The 22,212-nt window shown below is 37.7% G+C and overlaps 2 protein-coding genes across 2 annotated transcripts in view; one reads left to right on the top strand and one right to left on the bottom strand.

Moving 5' to 3' along the window:
- Positions 1-720: 720 nt before the first annotated feature.
- mpc2b (mitochondrial pyruvate carrier 2b) lies at positions 721-8,729 on the bottom strand. The gene is made up of 5 exons (XM_020648788.3): positions 8,377-8,729; positions 4,827-4,867; positions 3,911-3,995; positions 3,418-3,529; positions 721-1,834 (listed from the first exon to the last, which is right to left on the bottom strand). Exons 1-5 carry the CDS (start codon positions 8,468-8,470, stop codon positions 1,777-1,779), a joined length of 390 nt encoding a protein of 129 aa, XP_020504444.1. The 5' UTR covers positions 8,471-8,729; the 3' UTR covers positions 721-1,776.
- Positions 8,730-9,781: 1,052 nt separating this feature from the next.
- dcaf6 (ddb1 and cul4 associated factor 6) overlaps positions 9,782-22,212 on the top strand; it is a 30,622-nt gene continuing 18,191 nt past the window's right edge. Inside the window, 5 exon segments of the mRNA XM_065962160.1 lie at positions 9,782-10,198; positions 16,498-16,559; positions 20,172-20,264; positions 21,054-21,239; positions 21,356-21,469. Of these exon segments, the coding sequence (XP_065818232.1) occupies positions 10,111-10,198; positions 16,498-16,559; positions 20,172-20,264; positions 21,054-21,239; positions 21,356-21,469 (543 nt within the window). The 5' untranslated portion in view covers positions 9,782-10,110.

Genomic DNA, 22,212 nt, shown 5'->3' with positions numbered 1-22,212 from the left:
CAAATCTTTGAGTTTGTTATTGGAGAACGACTAAGAAAAGCAGAAACCTTCAAAGAAAATTGGAATAGGATGTCAGTAATATTTTGCATTTCTTCCTGAAAAGTGGGCAATCAATTAATAATCAATTAAAGTAGCAGGTGACCCATAAAAACAGCAAGAAATGAGCCACATTCGACAATGAATAAAGTTCCAAGTGCACGACCGGAAGAAGACTTAAACAGACAGAAAAGTCAGCACACTAAATGTCCTTCAAGTTCCTTTTATCTGGGAAAGAGCAGCGTTCAAAACATCGCTGGACGCTGATCTATCCCAGATTAAAGTTACTTGAAGGACATTTAGAGGGCTGACTTTTTTGTCTCTGTTCAAGACACATTAAAATGGGACACTTCTGGGGTGTGGGTAGCCTAGTGGTTAGTCCTGCAAGCGGATTGGCTGGAGTTCGATTATGGTCTGACCTGTGGCTCCTTTCATGTCGTGCCCCACTCTCTCTCTTTCCCTGATTTCTGACTCTCTCTAAATAAAAGCAGTATAATAAACCCTTCAAAAAAGTGACATTTCTGTGATTAATATTAATTGTACTCTGATAAAACTAGGGGGCAGATTTAAGAATGCAGAGGTCAATGACACCACCATCTTTTCCCACCTTGTAAAAGCTTCAACGTCTTCAGCTCAGGTCATTCTATAAGTGTTAAGTACAAGACGTTGATTCTTTAAACCAGCTGTTGGTGTCAGAAATCATTTATTAGTATAACATATCCATTACAGAGCCATAATGACCAACCTTCAGTGTCATTTGTTCAGTCAGCAGATCATGAGAAGTGATGACACTAATTATTGCTAAAACAGTCAGGAGGGGTTCTGATGTGGAAGTTAGTGGGAGCAGTTCTAATGCAGAGGGAATATAAAACATCTTTCTAGAAACAGACAAGAGGTGAACTGTTGATGATGAGCATGTCACTGCGAGCGTAACAATCAAATACTGCACACGTTTAGAAGTGATATCTGAGTTAGAGTACCTGATAAGAAGCAGAAAAAGGAATATATTCATACAGTTTTCACTACATGAGATTTTTTTTTTTTTTAATCATGAGTCATAAATTATGAATTCCACTCACACACACATTAAAAAGAATTAAAGCCATGAGGAACGAAGGAAGGAATCATGACATGGTAATCAATAATGATTTGATTATCGATGAGGTACACATGGCGGGTGACTGATGCCGAATTCTAAATAAGAAATTCAAATATCGTTGTGATGACATCCCGGCTGTGTCTCTTTTTGGAAAAACATTCCTTAAACTACGTTTCAACACAAATCCAGGAGTTAGATGTCTTGATGTTTTTGGGACTTGATGATGTTCATGAGGTATTGATTGCTACCTGAAAAAAATGATGATGGAAAAGCAAAAGAAGTTATAAAGCATGAACTTAAATTAAAGAATGTACAATCTTACAGCTTGTTGAACAAGGTGTACTTGTGCGTTGATGACCTCCATTCTTGTTTGTGTGTTGACTACAGTTAAAAAAAAAAAAAAAGTCCTCTCCTTCTCTTTTTTTTTGGAAACGCCCTGAGGAAATGAGAAACTTAAGGAAAAGTGCACATTTCCAACAGGGACAGCAGGCTTAATGTGGTAGAATAATGATTATGGCATGGATGTTATGGAGACAGCATGGTGTGACGTGGAGATGACGAGAAGGGGCAGCGTCGTGCCCGGATGTGAAGTCTCCCTTTTCAGTCCTCTGCAGGGACCGGAGTGTTGTCACAGAGCGCTCTCAGGACTCTGCGGGCTCTTTGGCCTCTTTAGCCAGCGCCTTCTGATCCTGTTTGTGCCTGAACGAGAAGAAAAGACGAGAAACATTATGAGTGTCTCAAGGTTCAAATGTGAGTTTTTATTAAAGTTCAGCCTGATCAGTGACAAATAAAACATGAGCCACAACAAGTTAACAAGGGGTGGAGCAAAACATCGATACAGCAATATGTACAGTAGCTTCCTGGCTCGTGTGATTATTAAATTGCTTGTGCCAAATACTTAAAAACATGCGGCACTTTAAACACTTGTCCCTCATGATGGTGCTTATCACATGAATGAGTGAGGTCACATGACCAGAAGTTAGTAAGCAAAAGAAGAAGTCGACAGCAGGATGCGAGTACAATAGAGGAGACTAAATAAATAAATACATGTATCCTGTGCTTTCCCTTATTAAGAGGCATTTTAGATGATGCAGTCAATCGAATATTGTGATGCAGCAGTTTAGTATTGTCTTGCAATAATCAATTATCATAAAATCGTAGAGCAATATTTCTTTTATTACCATATATGTCCTTAATTATGCTGCAACTCCCACCCTTAATTAGAACCACATCTGCTACAGGAACAGAGGCACCACAGGTCGCCTCACCCTGACCCCATGAGGTGATCAGAAAACCTTTTTGTAATCTCTTATTTTTTTAACCTCATCGTTTAATTTGAACACTGTGTAAAAGATTTGGGATAAAAAATATATATATAATAATAAAATAAATAAAATATGCAACATAGGTTAGGTCACAAATCTTTTTTTTAATTGAAGGAGCAAACATTTTATTTAAAACATAAACCAAAAGAATCTCTAAGACACATCTGTGTTCTGTTCAGGTATTCCAGTTACCCAAGTCCCTGAGTTTTGTCTCTCAGGCTAAAAAGCAGGTTTTCCTACATTACAGTCAACACTGAGTCGGCGGGGGTCGATCTCGCTCATTCATTCCCCTACAGCTGGTTTGTTTGTGTCCCATGTGAGGATGTTCTCTCTGACAGTTTTTGAGTGGTTGACATTAGAAACACAGCACACAGGGTGACTTCTGTACGTTATACATTTACTGTCACTCTTAAAGTGTGAGCTACAGAACGCCGAGTCAAACATTAACTTGTAATCAGCAATGGGTTTAAAAAACATTTATCAGAGACTTCACTTATATTTCATCATGTTTTATAATCTATTGTCTAGATCAGTGGTTCCCAAAGTGGAACCAGCCACCAAGAGGGGGGTCGCAAGATGCCTTCCATAAAAAATCATTTAAAAGGGCAAAAGTATATATTTTTTACCCATTTTTGTAAATATACAAAAAGTAGTCCAATGTCATATAAGACAGTATCGTTAAGTGAAATTAATGTGGACATTTTTTATTGTTTTTAGGCTGTTGTATTATTTTGTGTTCCTAGTTTTTGGATAGGTTTATTAGTGTGTGCGTGGCTGTCACTACGTTTTATACCTAACTAACCACCTTAAAGAACAGTGGGGGGGGTCCCCAGTTTCTGTCACCCTTATTTTAGGGGTCACGACCTGAAAAGTTTGGGAACCCCTGGTCCAGATGGTCCAAACAGAGACTATCAGCTGTGATTCATTGCTCAGTTATTCTGTACAGGAACCACAAACCTCCAGATCCTGTAGAGCTGTGAAGCTCCCGCGCTGCCCACAAAGAAGTTGACGCAGAACAGGTTCCAGTTCTTTGGGATGATGACCAGTGAGTATCTGGACCAGATCAGGCCTGACGTAGAGGGAGTGAGAGTGAAGGTTAGGACAGTGAAAGGTAACAGGACAGAGTCTATGTTTTGTGCAAAAGAGACACAGATAAGATTTGTTTGAAGAAACATACTGCAAAAGCTGAAACATCAGACAACCTTTAGCACAGATTAGTCAAATACAGAGCGGACGGAAGAACGTCAGGAAGTCAAAGCGAGAGGTTACTAATGAAGAACTTACATGATTCACATTCAGAAATTCATATTTTTTACTTACCATACCAACACAGTATTTTACCATGATTCATTTTGATTAGAAAAACAGGATGTATAACTCCACATTGTTTTTAAGAAACAGCTATTTCTCTGGATCTCTATTTAAAATGAATAATAGTAATAATAATCACCTGTGGCTGTCAGCACTGCAGACTGGGAGGTACTGAGTTTATCTGCTGGTCGAGTCATGTCAGCCAAACCAGCACCAACCAGACCCTGGAGACGTTTAGGAAGAGACCACGTTTGATTTAATATATCAAAGCTAGTGCAGGTTTTTTTTTTAACAAGTATTTCAATTTGTATTTCAATTTGTTGCACACTTAATTTAAAACCAATGTCTACAGAAATAAGAAAACATGATCATTAATATAAAAAGCAACGACTGGCAGAAATTAAGAAGCATGAGCATAAAAACGAGAGTTATGAAGAATGAATACTAAAAACAACAAATAGAGGTAAACAGTAATGAAGGAGCCGGAGCATAAAAACAAGTGCAGGCAGAACTATGTAAAAACTTTTTTTAAAGAAAGTAAAAGTATTTAGCATGTTTTAATATGAATTTAGAACATGTACATATACAAACTTGAGTCTATGACAAGGTCTGGATACCCTGATAGGTGAATTAGTGGATATTTTTACATCATGTATCTTTCAGTGGACCAGCCAACATGCACAGATATGAGCAACATGTAATAAAGGTGCTGTGTGCAGATTTAGTTTTTTGAGATCACAGTTGAGAACTCTAAAGTTGACATTAACCTGTTTTTAAACTTTGATATGATCTGAGAAAAACATTGAGTCCTGTTTTGATACCACTCTCTCTCTCTTTTACTTGAGCAGCTTTTGATAAAACATATGACTGAAGATCTGAAGGTTTTTAACTTTTTAGTTCTTCTTCATACTGTCGATCGTTCAAATAAAGTTGATATTTTATTGTTTACAACACGTATCAAAAGCTATCAAAGTATTCATTTTGAGAAATCTTAGAGAACACTAGTCTTTGGAATTCCTAGAATCTGTTGAAGTGTTTGAACATGCTCGACTCACCCATTTAAACACGGGGGCCCAGAAGAAGACGGTTTTGGGACCTGGAATGAAAAAAAGGTAAAATTAAATTCTGCACATTTGTTCAAACAATCTGATTTCACATCACAGTTTTTTAAAGGTTTTCTCTGAAACAGAGCTTATGCGTCTGCATGTAAAGAAGGCCTGTCAGCATCTCCTAGTTCATTACAATCATTACGATATGAAGCATTCATTTTTTTTTTTAATTGCATGCAATCTTGTCCCTTTGGGTGCACCGTGGATAAGCCTCCTCTGTGTCTCCCTGATGTCACAGAGAAAGAACAACTCTGCTGCGTCTTGTCTCTTTCACATTAAAACAAACTCAGACCGTTCTTTGAGCTGTTTCTGTTTAGTTTTTGATCCGTAATGAGTTCCTTTTTCCATTGTGAATGTCTTAACCTTTGATCTACCAGAAGGTCCTTCCTTTAGTTCAAAATAAAAGCAGGTATGAATTCAATCAGCAAGGAAAATACTCTCAGTTTAAGACATTTCAAAGCCTAGTCATTTTTATTTTTTTAAATGCAAAAGAATGAATTTTTAAACGTGAAAATTTGTAATTGTATTAACTGTATTAATCACGAGTAACTATTGAAATTCAGCTGTGTGATAGATAATGCGACACCTCAGTGTGTCCCAATGTACTGAAAGCAGAATAACAGAGCTTCTTTAACTCTGTAAACTTCACTAACAAGAAGGTGAAACATCTGAGGAGACACTGAATCTTATAATCTACAAACCCTTTAATGATCAAAAACATGTGCATAACTCAAACTATTCACAATAACAACATACTGAAATGACTAAATGAGCTTCTTCAAAGCTAAAAAAATAAAGCTGCAACTAGTGGATATGTAGTTTTGGTCAACGTGGTCATTCTTTTCTGGATACATCTCTGCGTTGTTTGATCCAGAAAATGCCAGGAATGTTACAAATTGTGAAAACGGTTTCAAAATGCAGAAGAGGAAGTGCTCACGCTTTTGTTTAGTCCACAACCCAAAGATTTCTGTTTTCTGACAAAGGAGTGAAAAAACAGCCCAAAACCTTTAAACATTTAACAACCTGAAATAAGAGAAGTTCTACTTGCTTTTAATTTGCTCAATTGTCTCAATCAGTTATCAAAACGTTGCTAAACATTTAATAGTCAACTGCTAATTGATAATTAATTGCAATAAAACACATGTTGTAATACTAAAACAAAACAACTGATCAAGAATTCAGCTCGATCTCCTTTGGACACCTAAACAGAAAACCAGAAAAGAGTGCAATATAATATAACAAACATTTCCTTGTTGCTTGTGTAAATGTGTTTTTGGGGCATATGACACATAATAAATCACCCATGCCACTGAACATTAACAGAGGCACAGACCTTGAAATATGTGTTTTGTTTTTACAGATACATTTGTAATACCAAATGCTATAACATCTTTTATTTTGTCTTAGTTGAAGTTTTCTGTCAGAGACACTTTATCTTCCATCCAGGCTTATCTTGTGAGTTAAAAGATAAGATGTACATCCAGAAAGTCAAACCTGAGCCTCACTAACTATTGTGCAAAAGTTAAGTTAAGAAATGTCCAGGTCAGGGCCATAAAAAAAAAAAGCTGCTGATCTGGAAGCAGCCTCCCTCACGATCCCGCCCTGTGCGCAACTAAAAGTGGGTCTTGTGTCACTGCAAATCATTGTTGAGGGAGTCGGCTTTTTGTTGCCTCCCCCTTCATACCTGCATGGAAAGAAAGTCGTCCTTGACAATCGGAGCTCCAGTTCTCTGACACAGACAAAACATGAGATCAGACTATCCCTGGTGACGCCAAACACTCACTAATCTCAGTCCTCTCGTGTTAATATCAGAGTCAAAGAGGGCTCCATGTGTGTACAAGTTCTACTTACTGGATAAAAGGATAAAGCAGTCTTATTCGATAAAAGCCACCAGTTGGTGCTGCTGATGTGGATATACTGGAAGAATTTTTTTAACTTTGTACAGCCTGCCGTCTTTAATGAGGAATGGAGTGTCCAAAATAAACCTACATAGAGGTAGGATTTATTAAAGACTTGTTGAAAGACATCGAGTGGGCAGTGGGAATAGAAGCTACTTCAATATGTACCAAAGTAACGCAAAATTTAGACAAATCAGTACAAATCATTCAATGAGTTAAGATGTAGCTGTCTGTATGAGGCATTTAATAGATGCTAAATACATGCAAATCTTTGCCTTTTTCGCTTTTCTCCTTATAAGTTTGAGTTGTGGATTTTGTGAGTCGTCAAAGTGAGACATTTGAAGAAGCAGCGCAGGATTTTTCTGGCACAACTTCACCATCAAGGTGCATGAAGAGTGAAAGGCTTGACGACGTCAAAAACCTCCAGCAACACTTGAAGTATGTAGACCAAATTTATTTACAGATTAGAAAATGTGAGCTCTGCCAATGAAAGGCGTCTGATCCAACCTTCACAACAGGGTCCTAAGTCTCTGACTAGACTCTTCTCCTCTGTCGCCCCCCGGTGGTGGAATGAACTTCCAAACTCCATGTGATCTGCAGAGTCCCTCTGCACCTTTAAGAAAAAGCTAAAGACCCAGCTCTTTCATGAATACCTACTAACTTAATGATGATGGTCTCCATATTATTGATGATGATGATGGTAATGACGATGGTTTTTGTTTGATAACGACGACTTATAAGATGGTTTCTATACTGATTAGAGCTCTCAAGAACTGCCCTCAATGTTGTGCTTTGCCTCTGGTCACTTCCTGTCAGCACCTGTGTGTCCAATCAGACTCAAAGCTGATCGTTTGCTCTTACTGACATTGTTCCCTTTTTTCTAGATCCTTGCTTGTGTTGTTCTTACTCTCTGATGTACGTCGCTTTGGAGAAAAGAGTCTGCTCAGTGAAATGTAGAAATGTAGAAAAAATGCTTTCCGGCTTGTGGCCTTCATCGGGATCATCCCAAAGTGAGACATTTTAAACCCCATGTAATGCTTTCTGTAATCCAAATGAGTTGTGACTAAGACGTATGGATGATTAAAGGATATTTAAGGATTGCACTTCTTAGTTGTTGTTGTTTTTTTTTTTAAATCATCAAAATACACCTGCAACAACTTTTGTCCATTTTAAACTCTATTCATCAAGTTAATCATGTTTCAGTAGGAGTAGAATAGTTAGTAAGTAAATGAGTGTTTGACATTTTAGTCAGATATGTTTTATTATTTATTATTTTTATGATAAAACCTTTGAGCTCATCAATAAACTTTGTCTAACAACACTTTTCCTTCCATAACATCAGATCTTCTTCTTCTCAGACTGAGCTACTTACTGAGATCCCAACAGATTAGAGTCTCCCACAGCAGCACCAGCAACACCAGCAACAATTAAAACAATAGACTTTCATACAGACATGGAGAGGAGAGAGGAGAGAGGAGCGAGGAGAGAGGAGAGAGGAGATAGGAGAGAGGAGCATCCACATCACGTCCACCACCAGCTGACACATCCCAAACTAAAAACCCAGCTAACTAAAACATGAGAGATAGATTCAGCATTACCTGCAGGGTGGTTGTACAGAGGTCTCAGCTTGGCGGGCAGCATGTGCTCGATCTTGTCCAAAATCCTGTGATAGGAAACTCTGAGCGCAGCCATGACTGTAACCTGCAGGGAAACTTACAGCTAGCTTGCTAAATGGTAAGCTAACTAAGGAAGCTGTTGTTAATAGTCGGATATTTGTATGTTTCAAATCGTCTGCCGGCTCCTGTGGAACAGCTAAAGGACAGGAAGTTGATGCGATAGGAGAAGGATGCTGCTGTCCTACTGTCGACCTTCCTCCGGCTTCACTATGACCATGTTAGCTCTGCTAGCTGCGGTAGCTTCTGTCTGACCGTCACAACGAAGAGGTGACTTTCTCTACGATGCAACCTACCGCGTGTGGGGGCGGGGCTACACGTTATCTCGATCCGTATTGGACCGCTTGCGCAGAACTGCAATGCGATTGGCTTAGATAGAATTCGTCTCTTTTGTTGTTCTAGCGTATCCGAACTGGGCGGAGACGAATCAGAATATATTTGGCTGGTTCAACTGAAACATTTATTTAGATTTTAGATGTTTGTTACTTTTCAGCACAATCAACAATAAGGATGATATAATCATTTAAATAATAATAAAAAATTAAAATGATAAAAAAAAATAATGTTTTTAAACGTTATTACAAATGTTTAAGTCTATAAAATACATTTCTAAAATAAATATGTATTCTGCCATTTTTTTTTGTCAATTTCTTGATGTGTTTTTCTGCTTGTTGTATATATTAAATCCTGGTTGTATATATTCTCATTCTTAGTTTTGATATTTTAAGTACTTATTTACTTTGTATTTAATATTATATTGTGTTTAAATTTGCTAATATTGTGTGTTTGGATAACCTGCTGCTGTAGCTCTACAATTTCCCAGTTTTGGATCAATAAAGTAATTCTATTTTATTATTCTATCCCAGGGATGGGCAACTTTGGTCACAGCAAGGGCCACATTCATTTAATTCTCACCGCCAGAGGGCCAAATTGTAGGACATAAAAACGATTACAGTCAATTATGTCTCAAATTTAACTTGTACACCAGTGATCAAATATTATTATGGACATATTTCTGGTTTTCAATGCAGATTTTGTCATGTTTTCTTCCATGTTTCCAATTAATTGATGTGTAAAAATTGAACTGAGGGCCACGTTGAGGGTTGATGGGGGCCGCATGTGGCCCGCGGACCGCCAGTTACCCACCTCTGTTTTATTTTATTATTCTATTTTATTCTATTCTATCCTGCTAGATTTCTTTTTTTTTTTACAAATCAAAACCTCTACCTGGGTAATCTCCGCCTTGGCAGCTGCTTGGCTTCCATAAACGAGCGCTCCTATCCTCTAAGGGAAAAAAAAACAAAACCTCGTGCAGACTCTCGCGTTGTTTGGACACAGCTGTCCGCTGTCCGCTTGGGAGAAATAATAAACCAGGCTATGCTAGCAGAACGGGCAGAGAGTTAGCGGCGATACAGTGAATGTAAACTCGGCAGGACCAGCGGGACACGGGACAGGAGCGAGTCTTTACCCCAGCAATGAAACTATCCAGTGTCGCAGCTGGCTAACGAGAACACCGTCCGTCCCGACAGACAGACACGGGATTTGATCTCAATGGGAGAAAACCCGGAGCGACGATAAATAACAGGCGACATCAGACGGGGGGGAAAGGGTTAGCTCGGTTTCAATGTTATTGTCAATTAAAACTCACATTTGGCCACAATGTCCTGCTCTGGAAACCTGGTTTGGGATGTAAATAAACGCTTAATTGGATACAACGAGCCCAACACCATCAGGACCAACTACTTAGGTAAGAACAAACAAGCTGCTTTAATGCTAACTGGGAACAGAAGAATAACATGCAGTGTTTTGATAATGTGTGTGTGGCAGGTAAATCCACTGCAGGCTGCGTGTGTGTGTGTGTGTGTGTGTGTGTGTGTGTGGCTGACAGCAGCTAGACCCAACATGACTTTGCTCCAAACCCATTATTAGACCGACCTGCACAATAACAGCTGAGTTTCTCCTCCAGCATCATCTCCTGTTCCAGTTAAAGCACTACATAGATGGGATTAAATGTTATGTGTAACGTTAATCCTTCATACTGGTGCTGCTCTCTGTGACGTTACATCCCTTTTTTTTATATATATATATCTCCTGATTAACAGTGAACAGATTCCACTAAAACAGTCTCGCCATAAAAATCTTAGAAAAAGCCTTTTTCGTTTCACCATTGCACTCTTTTAGATAAACATCATTTACTACATTTTCATAATTTAGTTCATTTTTTATTTATTTATTTATTAGCACACATATAAGAATACATCAAAATAGGATTAACAAAAACTTAAAAGGTGTGTCAGGAGAGGTCAAGAAGCCAACAGGTTTATAAAGAGACCTCACCTCTTAAGAGACAAATAAATCAACTGAGCAAATCCAATTACACAGTTTCAAAACAAAATTAAATATTAACACATGTACAGTAACCTATACACGTATTCATACACACACACTTAGACACATACATACAATAGAAAGACTGAGAATGTTAACCCTCTATCAGCTAAATGAAACAGGCATTCATCTATTAAAAATGGAGTGAATGAGTGAGTCGATGGAAGAAAAGAAAGAAAACAATATATTTTATAAATGTAAACGTTTGACCTCGTGGATTAAATGTGAAGACAGTTTCCTTTTAAAAATCTCTGTAGACGAAGAGCTGTTAACGTGTCTTTTGGAATTCCGTGTTTGTACCCCACGATGCATTAAAAGTGCATGTTTTATATATAACGTTTTGGACAGACTTGCTCCTCCTCCTTTGAAGGACTTCATAAAGCTGAAGTCTGCCGGTGGGATCGGCACCAGGGGCCACAGCCCGAGGAGACTGTGAGGTCCCATACAGACGCACTACATTCAGACAAACTGTTCTGTCAGTCAAAGGAACTAAATATTGGAATATTCTCCCACTCACAATAAGAGACTCACAAACATATGCAACCTTCAAAACACACCTCAAACAGTGGATAACAGAAAACCAAGTCTGTGACCACCTTTAACCTTTAACCTCTATTATTGTCATGTGTCACTTGTGCCTTTTATTTGTAATTTGTAATTTGTCTTTCTCTATTACCTGCCTAGGGACAACAGATGGAAACTAGCACTTCTGCTATAATCTGGCATTTTTACAGCTGTTCATTAATATGCACTGTCCCTAACAAATAAATAAATAGATGGTGTACAACAGGGCGAAGTATCTGCAGTGACCAAATGTGGGATGCATTTATGAAGGCGTGATGCTCTACAAAGTGGAGTATGCAGGCAGTATGAATGAATCAAAGTGCTTAATGTGTTATCCTCCTTGATGTCTAAACAACAACATATACACCTCTGTATTACTTAACATTTACCAACTATCATTAAAACTCTAAACTTCCTAGAAAAGTAAGGAAATGTGTCATTTTGGAAAAGTATTTTTCTCTTTTATAATTTTTTTTTTTTTAAAGTTCAAATATCTTTATTGAGTTTTCATCATATATATATATATATATATATATATATATATATATATATATATATATATATATATATATATTAAACACACAATACAAAAAATAATAATAAAACATAGAAGGGTTGGGCAGTAATCTTCCACATTGCCACAAATGGTATAGTAATGTGTGGAACAAGTAAGACAAACAAGTTTCTACATTTTTTTTAATACCACTCATAACAATAATCAATGAATACTATAGTTTCCTCAACTTTTGCCTCCAAACTGACTAGTCTTTTGAATACTGAAAAAGATACGCACTTCTATAATAATAATAATAAAAAACAGCATTTTCGATGGGCATGAATAAATCCTGACTCGTACCCGAGGAATATGGTGCTAAAAATCTAACTTTATCAAATACTTCATGTATGTACAAAAGTGTTTTTTCAAATATCAAAACAACATTACTACATAGAATAAACAAAAGTGGCTTCCTCAGCTTTTAGTGCAGGTTTTAAGCGTCATAAATATTTCCATCAAGGAAAAGCAGCTCAATCTTTGAGGAAATTATTTTAAAAACCTGGAAAACAGATGTTGTGCTTTCCAGGTGTTTGTGCCACTTTCTGTTTTAAAGTTTTTTTTCAATACATTAAAAATGTCTGCACAGTCGTTTCCAAACACGTTCCATACGACTGTTGTGATATCAGTCATAGCAGGGCATCGTTTTATCACTTGATAGTAGACATAAGGCGATCCAAAAAATGTCACCAATTATCCTGCACAAATCAAACAATCTGTAATACGATAATATATAACCATGGATCAATAAACAAGAAATATCAACCCATATCGTCTGTAAGATACAAGGAGCAGAATATTGTCTGACAGTAAATATACATCTTTGTCTTCAGATGAAAAAGAACAGACTGTTTTTCATTGAACAGCATACAATAACACAATCATATCTAAGATGTTCTTTTGTTGGTAGATATGTAATTTAGTCTTTATACAGGCCAAATGTAATTGTCTTATATTGGTCACAGACCCCTGATTTGATCTAATTCAAAACCATTTCCTTGGAGTCTTTTAGTGATCCAGGATACAATCATCCTTTTGTAATGTAATGTACTTACTAACTGACTTTACATGCAGTTACAGTCTGTAGTATTTTTGCTGTTTGGATAGAATTCAGTCATTTTTCTGGCTTGGTTTAAAGAGAACAACAGTAAAGGGTCTGTGGAGTAAACTGAGGACAGCTCTTAGGCTCACAGCCAGGCAGAGAGCTTTATAAGAGCTGACTGCTGTCAGACAGTCAGCGCCTGACAGTGGTTGAATGAAGATTTATTGGCCCGTCGAGGTGGGGCAGGTGCCACAGAGGTTTAGTCAGCGCTGTATTTAGCCCGACTGAGATATGGCTTGAGCTGTTATTGTGTACGTGTAGAGGAAACATGCAGCTACGTGCTGGCCGGGTCAAAACAGGGTGGAGGGAGGGGGATGGGAGCAACAAGTAGTCGACTTTAAATTCCAACTCAGATACTTCCGGCGAACATTCAGCTTCCCCATGAGGATTCATGTGTTATTAATGACATGAAATCCAGTTTAACTTGTGGATGAGCGGCTCCAGAGTTTCTCTGAGGAGAACATTAAAGATGGAATATTTGAGACACAGCATCCTGTCACAGGTGCATACAATAACTCATCTGCCAGGCCGGTCTGAACCAGCTTCTGTTTCCTATTTACTGCCTGAGTATAACAGGATGAAAGATTTCATGTTTTTTTTAAATTTTTTTATTTCAAACATGTTTTAAAAATAAAATAAAAATAAACATTACAATCGAAGCAAACAGCAATCAAAGCAGACTTTCTGTAGTGGCTCGATTATTTCTCCTTAACCAGTCCATGTTCGAAAAAGGGTGTAGGATGAAGTTAAATAACTTATCCAGTCCAACCCCCTTTTATCTTTTCATCTTAACAAATGAATCCAAGACTAAGCTTTAAAAAAATGAAGTTGAATAATACAGATAACGAAGTAACAAAAGCAACAGATATAATGTATTACACACATTCATTGGTAGACAGTACAGACCTTACAACTGATATTGATTCAATGTTTCCCATTGACTGCTCAATTTTATATTTGTTAAATGTGTTATTCTGGAAAATGTGTTTGAACTGTCCTAATGTTTTACATGTTTTCATTTCATCACTGCAGCTGTTCCATAAATTAACACCCTTAGTTGTAATACAGTGTAGGTTCATGTTGGTCCTTACTGCTGTTTTCTTTTAAACATAAATATTCCTCTGAGATTGTGTTTACTGTCCCTCTGCTGATGATAAATGATAGAATTAGAGGTGCATAAATCATTCTCTCTTATTATTTATCATTTAAATATTTGAGTGATTAATCTATTGTACTATTTGCCAAACATTTCCTGGAAGCTCCTCCTCTATAGCACGACTGTTTGACATCATTGTTAATCAAAATTGTTCCAATTATTAAAAAGAAAAGAATGACATTCTTAGATATGTAATAATAATGCATTGCATCTTGAAATACGGTGCAACAATCTCTAAGTTAACGCTCACAGCCCCTTATTTATTTTAGTCCTAAACATTAGTTAGTGCTACTTTTATTTCAGGGATGCAAAGATGTGAGATTTTCACTTCTCAAAGTAATCGCAGTGTTTATATTAAAACATGTTTGTTTACTAAAGGTTTATCACTTACATTAAGATTTTACAAAATACATCTATATGTCATATCGGGCACGTCGTGATTACTGTCAGTTCATTTCTTTGTTATGAATTCTGACTTTTATCACATTTCACACAACATGACTTTACACGGCAGAAGAACAAACGATGAGTTCTGACAATTCAGATTGTGATACTGAGTCTAGAGAAAATGTTTCCACATTGTTGGGTTATATTATGACATATGCTTCATCAGTGTGTGAGTCATTGTTACTGTTGGCTCAAGAGGAGGATATGGCATCCCTGATAGTAAACACTCCTGCAACACTAAAACCTGTCGGTGCAAGTGAAAGCTCTCATTTGCATACGAAGCAGCACCGGGCTTTGTCACACCTATGTGTAAGGTAAAGCACTTCCTGGACAGTAAGCGAGTTTGTAGGGCTCTTTGGATCGATAAGACAATTTCATTAAGTAAAATAAATACATTTACAGTATGGATGTCTAATTTAAACTTGAAAGTTAAACTATGAAATCCAATTAGAGGACAGAACGAGGCAGCAACATGTAACCCGTTTTGATTCTAAGCTGTGAAACATCCACCCACAGTTAATTTTTTGTGTTTTGAGCCGATAAGTAGAGCTCCTCCATTTCCCATTATGCATTGCATTGTTGGAGAAAAGTGTCAACAGCACACTCAGATGAAGTTTATTGTTTTTAGCCCGCGTGCTGACTGGTTGAGTTGGTTCTAATCTGACCTTTTACAGCGTAAAAAAACCACTATGGACAAAGCTCCCCAAATGATTTCATTATATTTGAAACATTTAAAATGGAAAGATGTTGTTTATAATGTCCTCAGGTCTAAATGTCAGACAACAGCCCAGAGTGTCGTCCTCTAGTTTCAGCAGGTCACATTTTCTACATCTACATTTCTACAATTCACTTAGCAGACGCTTCTATCCAAAGTCAACATATATTTCTTACAAGAGTAAAACACTCTTAAGAGGAAAAGTTTACGACCTAAATATGTGACGTATGGCATCATCCTGAAGTTGGTCCATTAACAATTGATCTTTTATCTTCACAACCGAGTTTTTTAAACATCTCATGAGTCCGCAGAATGACGGTCCAAAAACCCATAAGACCGTGAGAGAGGAGATTCACAAGTTTTTCAAAGTATAGAATAGAATAGAATAACTTTATTGATCCCAAACTGGGAAATTGTGGCGTTACAGCAGCAGGTTATCAGAGCAAATACAATAATATAAGAATAGATTCAAAGTAAATTAGCACTTAAAATATAAAAAAATAAGAATAAGAAGAGATTTCTACATTAAGGATTTAACTTAACATTCTTACTGGTTAAAAAAATGAAATACAACATTTATTCAGGCTTGTCAACTGAATGTAAAAATACTTGCTGGAGGTAAGAGATGTAAGTTTGCGAAAACAGTGATGACAGTGGTACATATGTAATAACAATATAGGGGGTTCTCCAGAGCTGTGCAAATTGGTGGCTGTGCAATCAGAGATATATATGTTAAAGTTCAGGAGTGTAGATACGTTATCAAGTAGAGACTCTCCATCTTTCACTGACTCCAAATTGAAATGGCTTTTCCTTTAAATACCAACTTTGCACTCCTCTATCCCATTTTTCAAACCCAGCTCAGTTTCGGCAGATGGCTGTCCATCATAACTTTGGTTTTGCCAAAGATTTCTGCCTCTTAGGAGGAAGTTGTTTTCTTGCCACTGTCACTTTGCTAAATGTTGCTTAGTGCTGTGCTCATGATGGATTAACGTTTGGTCTTTGTAATATAGCAAAGAGTGAGGTATTGAGATAACATTTGTTATGAATTGTCACTATAAAGATAAAGATTGATTGATGGATAATGTGTGATTTACTCACAGCTGTTTTCTCTCTTTTAACAGGCAGGAGAGAGTTTGTCCAGAGGCTGAAACTTGAAGGGACACTGAATGTACATGATGGCTGTGTAAGTACTTCAACCTTGAATTCACTTTTTTATTCTTTTTATATCTAGTCACAACAAAGCCCAGGATCCCAATTAACCCCGATACCTATCCTGTCCGTTGTCTCCAAACACGACTTTCACTTTATGTTTCTAAATCTGACTCAGTGTTTTACATTTTCACACATTCTGGGATTTTTAACTCTCAAAATCCCACATGTGCTTTTTATTTTTATAAGAATGTTGCAAATTCAATCTTCCTCTTCTTTAATACTGCACAGCTCTTTTCTGTTTAATAACGGATACATTTTTTATGGGCGCCGGTAGCCTCGTGGTTAGTGCGCCTGCCCGATGTACGGAGGCTATAGTCCTCCAAGTGAGCGGCCAGAGTTCAAATCCGACCTGTGGCTCCTTTCCCACATGTCATTCCCTGCTCGCTCTCTCTCTCTCTCTCTCTCTCGCTCTGATTTCTGACTCTATCCACTGTCCCACCTCTCAATAAAGGCATAAAAAGCCCAAACATTTTATCAGGTCTAATTGCTTAAAACCCACTTGAGTCTACCCGATACAAAAGACCTGTTCAAGTACAAAAATAAATCTCATTTGTCATTTTGCCTTTTGCAACATTCAGCCCCTTTTCCTCAGCCGGTCGTTCTGCCGGCCTCAGTGTGTGACACAGAGCAGCTCTCTGCCCTCGAGTCGGTTGGTCAATGTGAGAAACCTGAAGCTGACACAACAGTCACACGTCCTGTCACACTATCAGCCCGGGCCGTCACTTCATCCAAAACACCAAAAACAACATCAGCACACACGTCCCAGAGGAGCTCCCCTCTCATATCTGCACAGTCTCAACCTGACGTGCTGCAGGGGAAGAAAGGATTGAAGGAACATTTTCAATGCATGACTATGAATGTATTCAGTTTGAATACACTGAGATCCTCCCTAAACTTTGTGTACTGTTAGGGAAGTTGCTCAACAAACAAATGAAGAAGAGCTCTGTTGATGCATTATCACCCTCAGATATGATCGGCTCACAGTTTTAAAATATGAAGATGTTCAGATTTTCTCTGCTGCATAAACTCATCCAGATGTCACCATGTGCTCCTGTAACATGTCATGGACACAGATGAATAATCAACAGGTTTCAACATCTGTTCTCTCACACTGATTTGTTTACGCGTATGTAAATTCAGACCAATGGATGATGCAGCATTTTTTAAACAGAAAGTTATGATAAGGACAAGTGCTATGTGCCTTTAACTGCTGTCTTCATTTTAATAGATTTTTAAAAATTGTCAGAAGAATTTTTAAATTGTTTTTGTAATGTTTTTGTTTTTTTTAACTGTATTGCTTAGTACAACACTTTGATTTAAAGTGCTTTATAAATATATTTATTATAATTCTTTTTGTCCATGCTTGCCAATAATACCTGAAAATGTTGAATTAAGAATCTGGTTTTTGAAAATGAAAATGTCTTATTACCTCACATACTGGCAATTCACAATATTCTATTTTTTGAATAGAAATTCTCTGTGTTGTAAGACTTACACACAACGTAAACAAAGGACTGGATGGGTTTATTCCATATTTTGTGGGTCGGTAGACACTCAGGTTTCCCAAATACATGCAAGTGGATTTTTCTTAATATGTATTTAATACAAATATATCACACACACGTATGTAAAGGCAAAAATATATTTAGCAGCTTTTCAAGTGAAAAGTTATCCCATTGTTAAACACAGACACACCTCTAAATACCTTTCACAAACCCACAGTCTATGAAATGACCAGAAACTCTAAATGTACCTGTGCTAACATCTGCTGTGCTGAGCTCTCCCACACGTTCTGTTACACTACAGCCCTGCTGCCTCAGTTGCCTTGTGTTGTTAGTAGGTGGACGGTGTGAGTGTGTTGTTTTTTTCTGTGCTTAAGCGCTCCTCAACCGTGGCAGCTGTTTGATATTTGGTGCTTTGCTTCAGAACATCTTTGTTGCAAAAATCTGTGAAAACAGGGAAGAAGCTGTAAGCCTGCGGTCAATCTGAATGAGTTGCAAAACACATCAAGCTGCTTGGGGTTTTTTTTCTGGTGAAACATAGAGTGAAAGTGTTACATATTGTCCTGGATGCTGCTAACCACATCTGCTCTTTTGTGGAGGCATAGACTGTTAGACTAGGAGTAGACTCAATTTTTTTTTTTTAGTCTGCAGTGCTTCTACATTGTTATAAATAACTCAAGATAACCGCTGTGTTAAAAAAACAACAACAAAGCTATACTGCACATGAGGGTTCCCTTTGTCTTAATCTGCTCACTGGCTGTTCATTTGTCACATCAGCGATGTCAAACAGGCAGATCCAGCACACAAAGTCTGATCTGGCATCGGCTTCAGATGATGATCAGTCACTCAGGAATCAATCGTTGAACCTGCTACGAGATCGAGTCTTGACTTTTGAGCTCGTTGTTGTAAATGGACAGACGGCCATGAGTGCAGCCGGGGTGATTTCACTGATTGCAGTGGATTGGGTATTTGGAAATGAGGAGCAAACAATGTGATGAAACAGCGAGTGAAGCTGCAACAAGCAGGCGTTAATGAAATATTGATCCACAGAGCGACAGCAGACGGATTCACACTCTCCATTAATGGGAGAGTAACCAGAATGTGACCAGAATTTGATGGTTTGTTGAGATAAATGAAAGACAGACAGGTAGCATCCTTTAGAGCTTCTTTATGCTTTAAAAAGTGTTTTTATTGTCAGGGTTTTATATCAGTCTGGTTCTGTAACATGTAAAATAACATCCAATCTATTTAGCTAACCTAAAGATCTCTCCATTTGTTTGGACCAGTGGTTCAGAATCTACTGAAGTCTGATATGCTGAGGGTCTTTCTCTTCAAATAGCTTTTTTATTTATTTTTTTTATTATTATTTACAGACTTCATTTACAGAGCTTTTATTTTGAAGGCACACAGAGGGGGAAGTGTTTTCCTTGATCAATGGAAAGTTTGAGCGTCAGATCTCTCATAAATACTGCGGCGCAGTTACCACCAACTCGCAGCAGACGCTCGTTTTTCACTTTCACTTAAAGGCAGGGTTTGTAATTTTCTCCAGATCCACTTTTTAAGATTTTGGTTGAAAGTGTCTTCAGGTCCTGACACAAATTAATAACTCATGTTCTCTGAAAAAGGAACGAAGAAAATCCATCATCTGTATCAGTTTATAAGTCTGTAAAAACTTCGACCAATGTCTGCCACGAGGTACCAATCTGATGAACCAATCAGACGCCTCCCCGTCTCCCTATTTGAGCTCTACCTCTTGCATGCACGAGCCCACACTCACAGCATGAGCTGAGGTCCGCTTGTGGAGCAACATCGCTCGTTCATGTAAGCGAGGGGCGTGGCTTTTTTGAACGCTGCTTTCTTTTTTATTTTCTTTTTTTCAGTACTTGTTAATATGAAATACAAATAATTCACAAATACTTTCTTTTTTTGGGGATCTGGAGTTAGTGATCGTTCAGCATTTTGTTCATCAGGAGTTGTGATTTTACTCTTCTGTCATTCAGCTACTCCTCTCAGTACTGATGTAAACTGTAACATCAGTAAAAAAAGATCTCTGGATAATCCCAGTCGTTCTCTCTGTGCAGGTCAACACTATTTCCTGGAACGACACAGGTGAATACATCCTGTCGGGGTCAGACGATACATTTTTGGTCATCTCTAACCCGTACAACAAAAAGGTAAGTCTGATGTACTTCACAATAAAATATCATATTACTGATGTTAATGGGAGAAAAGGAGGTGAATCAAATGTATTTGAATGAAATGAGCAAGAAACTGCAAACTGTAGTGTTCTTGTTGTTGTTGTTGTTGTTGTTCAGGCTCTGATGCAGGTTTTCCTACAAACATGTCGGCTCTGTTGTCCATTAATTGTTGAGGCAGAACATTGACTAAAATAAAAAATTATACTGAGGTCGTTCTTTCTCTCTTATACCAAAAACAACTCTAATAGAAAACATTTCTGGGAAACAACGCAGTGAATCCAGCAGAGCAGACAGTTACCTTCTTCATGTTTTCATCTTATTCACTCATTACAATTCTACAATTCACTTAGCAGACGCTTTTATCCAAAGCGACGTACATCAGAGAGTAAGAACAACACAAGCAAGGATCTAGAAAAAAGGGAACAATGTCAGTAAGAGCAAACGATCAGCTTTGAGTCTGACTGGACACACAGGTGCTGACAGGAAGTGACCAGAGGCAAAGCACAACATTGAGGGCAGTTCTTGAGAGCTCTAATCAGTATAGAAACCATCTTATAAGTCGTAGTTATCAAACAAAAACCATCGTCACAACCATCATCATCATCAATAATATGGAGACCATCATCATTAAGTTAGTAGGTATTCATGAAAGAGCTGGGTCTTTAGCTTTTTCTTAAAGGTGCAGAGGAACATTAAGGAGTGGTTCCTCTTTGTGTTTCTTTGTCAGTTTTCTTCTTCAGCCATCTCACACGTTTTCTCTCTCAGGTCAAGAAGTCAATACGTTCAGGTCATAGGGCGAACATCTTCAGCGCTAAATTCATGCCCCACACCAACGGTCAGGAGATAATCTCGTGCTCCGGAGACGGCATCATCTACTACACACACACCGAGAAGAGTCCCGAGTACAACAGACAGTGTCAGTTCACCTGCCATTATGGGACAGCGTATGAGGTACTGAACAGAACGTTTTCTCAAAACAATGCATGGATTCTTTTTCTCTCTCTCTTCACACTTAATACCGCCTCACTTCCATCATACTCCATTTATTTTATTTTTTTTTCTTTCAGATTATGACGGTACCAAATGACCCCTACACGTTTCTGTCGTGTGGGGAGGACGGCACAGTGCGGTGGTTCGATCTTCGCATGAAGACGAGCTGCACGAAAGAAGACTGCAAAGATGTACGGTGACAGCTAGGATCGTTTTTATTCTCTCTTTCAGCGGTTGTTGATTCACTCTGCACGGAAACTTTCCAGGTTTCTGCTCATATTGAGTTCTACTTTTTTTCCTCGTTCTCAATAATTGGAGGAGAAATATTCCCATTTTCCTCCAATGGTCTCAGGGGGATAATGATCAGGAGCTGCTTCAGTGAGAGGCCACTTTACTATGATAGACGGAAGGGGGGGGGGATCAGATAGGGAAAATATTTTTATGTTGCTTTTTTATATTTATTTTCATGGAGTTTAACAGATCTACATTTTTGGCCTTTTACGTTTTTGAACTTTTCTACAAGAATCAGTTTCATTTTTCTTTAGTCCATCACAGAGTTTCCACTGCGTTAGTTATAAATATGCAGAAGTGGAGGTGGATGGAAACACACATACTGAGGGTCTGGATCCGTTCATTTTAAAATAAATATTTGCAGGTTACAGACGATGATGTTTTCTTCTTTTTAGCACATTGATGTTGACCTTAAGTTCAGAACTTAAGTAATTGTAAGCTTATTAAATCAAAAGAAAAATCTGATTTTACATTTTTTTTTTTAATTATTTATTGAGTTTTTCAATTTTGAGAGGAAACAAACAACAAGAACAATACGGAAAAAAAAAACCCCACCCCAAACTAACAGATGCTGCAAATAATGTATACAAAGACATCAGAAATATCACAGAGAAAAACAAAAATATTAAAAGTATAAAAAGTA

Source organism: Labrus bergylta, chromosome 13 (genome assembly GCF_963930695.1).
Source record: "Labrus bergylta chromosome 13, fLabBer1.1, whole genome shotgun sequence".
Classification (NCBI taxonomy): domain Eukaryota; kingdom Metazoa; phylum Chordata; class Actinopteri; order Labriformes; family Labridae; genus Labrus; species Labrus bergylta.
Note: the sequence above shows the minus strand (reverse complement) of the source record. Positions and strands in the feature narration are given on the sequence as shown.